The 9,220-nt window shown below is 36.2% G+C and overlaps 1 protein-coding gene across 1 annotated transcript; it reads right to left on the reverse strand.

Annotated features, from left to right (window-relative positions):
- Positions 1–1,261: 1,261 nt before the first annotated feature.
- nol8 (nucleolar protein 8) lies at positions 1,262–9,172 on the reverse strand. The gene is made up of 17 exons (XM_052591361.1): positions 9,044–9,172; positions 8,322–8,469; positions 8,127–8,189; positions 7,931–8,009; positions 7,679–7,829; positions 7,513–7,581; positions 4,753–6,939; positions 3,853–4,029; positions 3,653–3,766; positions 3,477–3,567; positions 3,269–3,398; positions 3,107–3,190; positions 2,738–3,030; positions 2,419–2,554; positions 2,077–2,138; positions 1,793–1,875; positions 1,262–1,497 (listed from the first exon to the last, which is right to left on the reverse strand). The coding sequence occupies exons 2-17, from the start codon at positions 8,440–8,442 to the stop codon at positions 1,438–1,440; spliced, it is 3,900 nt and encodes a 1,299-aa protein (XP_052447321.1). The 5' UTR covers positions 8,443–8,469; positions 9,044–9,172; the 3' UTR covers positions 1,262–1,437.
- Between the last annotated feature and the right edge of the window lie 48 nt (positions 9,173–9,220).

Raw genomic sequence — 9,220 nt, forward strand, 5'->3', positions numbered from 1 at the left:
CAAAACCACCGTCAATCAAGCAAAGAGTCAATGGTACAATGATATACTTGAAAACATACACACACAATGATAGCTGGGGAAAGCTGAATGGATCCTGTAGATTTATTAAGGGTTTCATCAGTAGACGAAAATAACAGTGCAAGATTTTTGCTCCTTGAGCGACTGCACGTTTCATTATTGACCCTTGCACAGGCTTATGTTAAAACACATTTACTGCCAACTGGCCTGAGCTTGAGTGACTTAAAAAATGTCATGGTCTAATAAAAATTGCGTTATAAGTGAGACATGCTACAATTCATCCAAAACATTAATTTGAACTACAATACATCCAAAAAATGCTTACAAATGCTAAAAAAGTGAACCGTCACAATACCTAAAATATATGTGCGTGTATGTATGTATATTATATATAATTTATTTTTTTTTTTACCTGTACATATGCGAATTTGAACCTAAATTCTTACAATATATGCATTTCATATATTAAACACACATTTCAAAAATGACAAAAATGTCTGTTATCAAAACATTCATGTATAACTTTAAATCTTTAAGCATTTTTGGATGTTTGCATAAGAGTAAAGTAATAGTAAAGGCTTCAGTTAACCTTCTGCCCTAGTTAGTGGAAACTGCTTGAGTCTGCAGATAAGGGTAAGAATAAACACCAGAGGTCAAATATCACTAGATCAAATATCACTTGATTGCAAATAAATGCACAGACACTATTTAAACTGGACTGAAATGACATCACTTAATTCAATGATGAACTACCTTTATCTGTCTTTTGCATTAATGACACACTGTTTTCCTAATTAATGTTGTTCAGTTGCTTTGACGCAATGTATTTTGTTTAAAGCGCTATATAAATAAAGCTGACTTGACTTGACATTGACTTGACTTTATCTAGGACAAGGCTGATGAGTTTTTGTAATTAATTTTGCGCATACAAATGCATGCATTTTCTCCCCAAATTTAAAAAGGCTTCGTAGCTGTCGACACTGTGCAGACACCGTGTCTTTTCTGAGCGCCTACATGCAAGAATCGCCAACAAATAACAAAAAAAGTTAGCATTTTCATGTGCAAAACATATTTACTAAAAGAGCTTTAATGTGGCACGTGCAAACATGTAGAAAGCACGGAGTAGATTTTCTAGAAAACAACTTTGTGGGCTGATCCTGTGGTTTGGAGAAAGTGAGCAGGGAATGAAAACAAACACTAAAGCCAACTGTAACGGTCACGAAAGTATTATCACTCCACCCTCTAGTGGTACAAACCAGCATTTATTCTCTCAAATCATTTCAATCATACAAAGAGAATATGCATTAGATACTGTCATTTTGAATAATAAATTACATCTATTAAACAGAATAGGCAAAAATGTCTCTGAAAACTGGTCATCTTCCTTGTAAAGAAATGTCTTTGAATACTTGAAATTGTTTAGGTCTTCAGCGAAGGCCTCTGGCGTCTTTTGGCATCTCTGTGTTTCTTGCGACACTCCTGTTGGGACGAAAACCAGCTTTAATTCATGCAATAAAAAAATGCAAACCAGATTTCAGTACTTTTAAACGTCACAAAACAATTTCGAAAATCAGTTCAACTAGGAATTCGCTATAAGTTAGAAGCTAAAGCATAAAATTTTGTGTTTTAATAATATGCACAAACTATTAGTGCATTTACAGATTACTTCATATTTTAGTAGGAGGGATAATGAAACGTTTAGCTTTGGTTGAACTGAAATTAGGATTTTTTATTAATCATTTTCCATATAAATCAGTTTTGAGATCTGTGGTACCTCTCTGAGCGACGTCCTCTTCTCTTCCCAGGCGTCCCTCTGGTCCTGTAATTTTATACTTCTACAAAACATTCCTGGCCCCTCTGGAGAAAAGAGATTTGTACACAGAGTGTTTGAAAAGAAAGCAGGAAAAATGATAGAAAAAAACAAAAATAACCTTAAAAATCGATTTGAATTAAACCTCACACACAGGCTTGATTGAGCATTTAAAAACGTGGTTATTAGTGATTGATTAATTGATCATGAATGTTTTGATTTGTCAAGAGGAATGGTTTAAATCTCACCTTTTAACCGCTCGTCATTTTGATAGAAAAAGAAAAAGGTCTTTTTTGATGTTGCCGGTTCCCTGCAGAAAATGAAAACTATTTGATTAGGGACTTATTTCATTTGAACATTTCTGTATTTTACATAATAATCCTAAACGTAAATTTAGTATCCAAGATTTTCCATCAGTATTTTCGATATTGACTAATCAGCGGATTTTGTTATTATCTTTTAAGGAAACTCAATACATTTAAGCTGGTTTGGCATGTAAAAATGTTTCTAGTGATACATCCCTTGTGCAACCAAGCACTAACTGTAAATGATTCATAAATACATTATAGTTTAAATGATAACAGAATTACTCGTTGATTTTGTTGGAAGCGGATTGGTCCTCTTCAACCTCGTCCACTCCTTCCTCGTCTGAACTGCTGTCCTGGAAACGAGGGTCTGCTTGCCAAGAGAACTTGGCTCCTTTTACAGTCTCGATTTTGTACTCATCTGATTAGCAAAAAAATTATTATGTTATACTCCAACACGATATAATAAGGTAAGATAAAAAATAAAAAAAAGGCATAAATAAATATATGAAAATCCTAAATGAAAATGTTTGAAAAACCAATCCTGCAAAGGGACTCCCAATATTTTAACTACAATGAAAAATGACATAAATGATCAGTGCACCTGTTTTAGTGGTCGTCTCCGCAGCTGTGTCTTCTTCAAAGAAGGAGAACTTGAAACCACCTGAAGTATCTTCATTTGCTTCTACATTAGAAGTGAAGGAAACCTCCATCTGTTTCATTAGATCTCCTGTATCTTCTTCCTCTTTATCCCATGAAACGGTTTCCTTCTCTTCCTGGATTTCTTTAGACGTCCCAAAGACCTCCTTCAGATCCACCGAGATGTCAAAGTAAACGTCCTTAGAAACCTCAGGGAGTTTTTCAGCCTCTATGCGTTTCTTTCGTCTCGCCGCTTTGCTGTCCAGCAACAAAAACACAAATGTTTAACCAAGTCACAACGAGTCTAAAATCCCTAAATAAGTTGATGTAATACCTCTCTTTCTTCGGTTCCTCTGTCTTGGCTTCAAAAGCAGTGTGCTCTTCTTGTGTCGGGTCGTAATGCAGGCTGGAAACATCTCTGCAAAGCCAAACATAAACCTTGAAAAACAAGTTAAAAGAGCAAAAAATGCTCAAAGAACATCCAAAGTCGGCATACTTGAACATCTTTCCCTTTCTGGTGTTTGGTGGTTGTATGTTGGTGTTTAAGATGCTCTGGAGGATGTCTAGACTCTTATTTTTCTCCTCAAGAAGTTCATTTTCTGCATCTTTTTCTGGAGCCGCTTCATCTGAAATATTAGTAACAGGTGAACAATTCTTTCCAAATACAATGAAACCCAAGAATATAGTTAATATAAATAAACTACCTTGATCTTCAGGCTCACCATCGCTTTCCAGAAATCTAGAATCGACCTGGAATCTTGAATCGGTTCCGAATCTGGCCTGCAGCTCCATGAGCTGAAATAAAGATGAGGACAGATGAATGAGAAACCAAACAAACTCTAAATCTCTCTCGATCCTGATAAAGACTCTCAATCCAAACCTTCTGTCCAGCTTTGCCTTCAAACTGGGGCTTGATTTGGAAGCGTTTATCCTCAGAACCATCGTCTTCATCTTCACTGTCAAACAGTTTGCTGCCACCTGGCTGGTTGTTCTTCTGTGGAATTATGATGGAAACATGAAGAACAAATCAAAGAATTCAAGAAAATAAACTTCCAATTTCCAAACTTGGCCCATATTTGCCTTTTCTTCGGACGTTTGTTGATCTTCATCAGATCCTGAATCATCCTCAAAGAGGCTTTTTTTCAAGTTTGTTGGTGGTTGTTCTGGTCTGCTTGTGGTTTTATCCTCTTCTTCTTCATCATCATCATCATCAGAATCAAACACAATGTGTTTGCTTTTGTCCACTTTCACCGCATCCTGAAAAACATCATGTTTAAGACTAAGTAACACTAAAAGATTCAAAACAATACTAGACCATTTACATTTTCAATGATTCAGGACTTTGAATTTGTAACACGATATTAAAATTTAGACCAATACAGATAAGCCAATAATAACGGAAGAATTAATTTATTTAACAATAAATCAATGAACTTCACTTAATGAGAACATACTAAAAACACAAAGGCCAACAGAGACAAAAACTAAAGTTTACAAAACTAAAATATGTATTTACGATTAGCAAAGTTTTAATTACATAATTATGATGAAGATCAAGTGACCGAAAAATCGTAAACATTTCTATTTTAAATTTTTTGCAAGCCTTGGTACGGTGCAGGATTTTTCTTTACAATTTAATTTATGAATAATGGCATCAAATAAGAAATAGCCAATGTTAAAATTTGAAACTATTTTGTTTGGAAAAAATTAAAAATAAAACTCTACTTTACTTTTTCTAAATTCTACACTTGAATTTAAGCATCACAGCATTATAAATGTACAGTACAATAGATTAACTTTTTAAAAGAGTTAAATGTTCACAGAAGTAACAAGCATGAAAACTAACAAATATACGATACAAATAATACTTTTAAATAAAAAGAAAAAGTATTTCTAAAAACATCCTAAAAACCAACATTTTACTGATTCATTGTGCATCCTCGCTTAAAATACTTCAAACCTTGGACTACCTCTACTCACCACGTTCGACAGAGCACCTTGAATGAGTTTCCTCTGTTGCTCGCTTTCTTTCTGTCGTTGCTCCAGTGCCGCAAGACGTTTTTGGTTGTCCTGCTGTTGTTTCTTGCCATCTATCAAAGTTGGGTGAAGAACTGTTTGATGTGAAACAACATTCTCCTGAACGTTCTTTGAACTGGAAGATTTAGAATCTTTTGTCGGAGTTCTAGACTTCTCATCATCACTAGTTTCCGATTCTTCACTAGAAGAGTCACTGCTGGAGGATCTGGAGGTCTTTGATCGCTGGGGTTTGACGGAGTTATTATTGCTTACACTTTTTAGTCCAGTTCCTTGGATGGTTCTTGCCAATTGTGTTGCTAAAGATGTTTTTGAAGCGAGGGCTTTAGCATTATCTTCTTCCTCGCTGCTTTCCGATTCTTCACTAGAAGAGTCACTGCTGGAGGATCTGGAGGGCTTCATCTGCTTGGGTTTGACTGAGTTACTAGACCTACTCGTTTTTAGTTCAGTTTCTGGGACGGATTTCGCTGATTGTGATGCTGAAGACCTTTTAGAAATGGAGACTTTAGCATGATCTTCTTCCTCGCTGCTTTCTGATTCTTCACTAGAAGAGTCACTGCTGGAGGACTTTGTCTGATTGAGTTTGAGTTTGAGTTTGACTGGTGTCTTTGAGGTGTTAGAGGAAACAGTCTTTAGTTTGGTTTTAGAGATGGTTTTTACAGATTGTGCAACTGAAGGGGTTTTAGAAGTCAAAACTCCAGCACTATCTTCATTATCTTCTTCCTCGCTGCTTTCTGATTCTTCACTAGAAGAGTCACTGCTGGAGGATCTGGAGGTCTTCGTCTGATTGGGTTTGACTGGAGTCTTTGAATTAGAGCTAACAGTCTTTAGTTCGGTTTCAGGGATTACCGATTGTGACGCTGAAGATGTCTTAGAAGTGAAGACCTCTTCATCATCACTGCTTTCTGATTCTTCACTAGAAGAATCCTCTTTTGAGATGGACGCTTTATTTTCAAGTTTTTTTGAGGCTGTTTGTACATTTAAAGTGGATAATTTCTGTTGAGATCGACGGTTTGAAGACTGCTTATCTTCTGGGATGCTTTGTTCTTTCAATTTCAGGTCATGTTTGAGTCTTTTAGGAGATTCACTGTCTATATTTGGAGCGACTCTTTTCAGGCTTGGCTCAGGATCTCCAAAGAGATCCTTCGTTCCAATGAAAGCAGGAAGAGAGACAGTGTTGACCTGATTCTTCTTCTTCTTACTTTCTTTCTCAGGGGTGTCGTCTCCAAGAAGAGAAGCGAGAATATCTTCTGGGTTATTGCCAGTTTTTTTGGGTGGTGCACTTGGGGTCTTGGCTTCGCCTTTGGATTCTTCTACACTTTCATCATCTGAAATCACCTCTGCTTTTTTAGCTAGCTGCTCCAAGTCTGCTAGGGAAAGATCTAAACGGTAGCAGTTTCCCATCATGGCTTCATAATCAGAATCAACACTAACATCATCATCATCATCGTCATCATCATCTGCCTCATAGCTCCCATCATCAGATTCAGATGCGGACTGGTTTTTACTGGATCCTGTTGGGGAATCTTGAGTAACAGGTGCAGATTCAACTTGTGTTTGGGTCTTTCTCCGAGTGAGTATTTCATCAGTGTCCGCAGAATCATAGTCCTCATCGTCTTTTGTTGAAGTCAGTAGGGACATTTTCACGTCATCTTGTTCCACTCCACCCCAGACAACATTAGACTTGACGACAAAATCATCTCCCACCACCTCCAGGTTGTCGTCGTCATCCTCCATGGAGATCTGTTTAGGCTTCTTCAAATGTTCTTGAGCAACCAACATTCTGATTTCATCTTCAGTGTCAGAGTCGTTGTCGAAAACACGAACTGATTTTTGTTTTCCTTTCTTTGCAGGAGACAGTCCATTTTGTTGGATCGCCACTTTGTTTTTGTTTCCAGTGGCAGCCGCATTCATTCCATTTCTTTGAGCCAAATTACTAAGAAACAAACTCAAGTCTATTTTGGATTTTTTGGGGCACGTGTTCTGTTTAGGAAACTCCCCTCGCCTCTTCTTACTGATTTCATCATCTCCACCTTTAATCTCCCATGTCAGCTTGGACACTGACGTGACGTCATCCACAGTCTCCAGTCTCTTGATGTTGTGGCAGTGCTTGGATGGATCATACTTAAAGACGTATTCAAGAGTTAAGGGTAGATATTGAATTACATTGAAACTATGATGATTCAATACTATTTAAGTTTATTTGTATAGCACTTTTTTCACGATACCAATTGTTGCAAAGCAGCTTTACAGAAAATTTCAAGTTTCGACATATTTAGGAGTACGTTATTAGTGGTGACTATAACAGAAATGTACAGTAAGAATCATGCAGTTAGTTACAAATGACACATAATCAAGTAGACTGTGAACACTATTAACTGCGTTGATTATATATTGCGATTAAGCAAAATTAGGTAGTTTTATATTATTGATTTATTGTGATTCTGCTCTTCATAATGATACCAGATATAAATATTTTAAAAAAGTTGGCACTTCATTACAAAAAGCCAATGTCAGCAGAAAAGAAAGGGAGATGAGGACATAAAATAAACAAAAAAAAAAAGTATGTTCCAATAAAAACTAATTTAGTTTGGATTACGAACATCTCAATGACTTGTTCCTCCAAGCAAAAGTGCACTTGCAAGCATATCTGTGTCAATTCTTTTCAGTAAATCTTCCAAGAATTTCTGACATGGAAAAGGATATCTTGTTCTTTCCTTTACCCTTCAGATTCACGACAGGAAGTACCCTCCCAAATTTACTCACGACCCAATCCTGGAAAAGTGGATAAACACGAAACCAATGTTAAATCAGCATCTGGGCCATTTTTACAACTGGACAAAAGTTATTAGCAAAAGAAAATCACACAGACCTTATGGCCGGGAATCTCAGTTCCTGGAACGGCAGCTTTCATGTGGAAATTCTCAACGCCGGCCGCTTTAAACGAATCCACTAATTTCTCCTGAGGGATGATCTTTGGTGTCTTGGCCTTTTCAACCAGCTGCTGTCGTTCCTCAGCAAGTCTTTAAAAAAAAAAAAAAAAAGCAATACAGAATCTGTGCGTGTGCGTGTGTGTGTGTATATATAAGTAACAAAATATTGACTTGTTGAAGAAAGTTTTTACCTGTGTAGAAAGCTTTCTTTTGCCAACTGAATAAGCAAGGTTCCACCTTTCCATGTGGATTTATTTAAGATGCCTACACCTGTATAAAAAAGCAAATGTACAGATTGATTTGCATCATGACAAAGAAAGCAAGAGAGAATTTATTAAATAGCTATTTATTAAATAGCTTGGCAATTTATTAAATAACTATACGTACATCTTTTGTATTCAGCATCTGTGATGTTTATGTTGATGTAGCCAAATGTTTTCAGAGGAGTTCCTGCAAAAAGATCAGAAAGATATTGTGCATTTGTGAATAACATTTAACAGGTACCCAGTTAATGTAATAGAAATATTACATTGAATTCGGTTTGCATTTTAATAGATGTATTTTTTTTAATAGAATTCTTACCATTCTCATCTTTCCTTGTAACGATTTCCACATCTGACACATCCCCAAATTTTCCAAATCTGTCTTTGAGGTCCTTCTCGGACACTGTGTGACCAAGACCGCCGATGTACAACCGCTTCATGGCCAGATTTCATGCAAACAACCCCTTCTGTGTACCATCAAAACACATATAATGAACCACACCGAGGTCGCCATATAGGAATGCATAAAAAATGAAATCATAGTATTGTGAACATAACGGACACTTGAGAGTGACAAAGATGGACTCAATATTATATATAACTATTGAGGGGTCAAATGTGCAGACAATAATTGCTGCAAGGGGGCACCACATGATGTTATGATTCCACTTCTATTTTTACAAAAAAGATAATTATTAAATGATCATGTTTTTTTTAAAGTAATATAATTGTACATACATAAATTCCTAAAGATTATGCAGTACTGTACGTATCATTATTTGCCTTGTACACAAATATAAGCACCAATTATTTAATTAAAATATAACATTTTAACTGCATTGCAAAAGACATAAAATAAGTATAAAATTCTGTTAAATTATTTTCTTCATGAACATATGATTCTTACAAAAGTACACACGGTATGATCCTAATTTCTCAATACTTCTGAGTCATACTTCAACATATCAACGTTAAACAGATCCTTAAAATATTCCATAAGGCAGAAAAAAAGGTATTATCATAAACTCAAAACGGACTTACGATCACGCCAAAGATTCACATGTAGACACTGATGTTACACGGTAACTGTTCCGCTGGGACACCGTGGACGTGTTTTTGGTTCCGCGTGCGAATGTAACGCAACGCTGTGGAAAGTTCCATCGACGAAACGTACTCACGGAATAAAGAAACGCAATATTAGACAACTTTTCAATTTCT

Source organism: Carassius gibelio, chromosome B22 (genome assembly GCF_023724105.1).
Source record: "Carassius gibelio isolate Cgi1373 ecotype wild population from Czech Republic chromosome B22, carGib1.2-hapl.c, whole genome shotgun sequence".
NCBI classification, from domain to species: Eukaryota; Metazoa; Chordata; class Actinopteri; order Cypriniformes; family Cyprinidae; genus Carassius; species Carassius gibelio.

Bases quoted from the DNA above. Each gene is read 5' to 3' on its own strand.
- nol8 (XM_052591361.1), bottom strand. From the start codon at position 8,442: ATGAAGCGGTTGTACATCGGCGGTCTTGGTCACACAGTGTCCGAGAAG. The intron at 4,030-4,752 runs GTGAGTAGAGGT...GATGTTTTTCAG, and splicing joins AAGGTGCTCTGTCGAACGTG to GATGCGGTGAAAGTGGACAA. The intron at 3,767-3,852 runs GCAAATATGGGC...ATAATTCCACAG, and splicing joins AACAAACGTCCGAAGAAAAG to AAGAACAACCAGCCAGGTGG.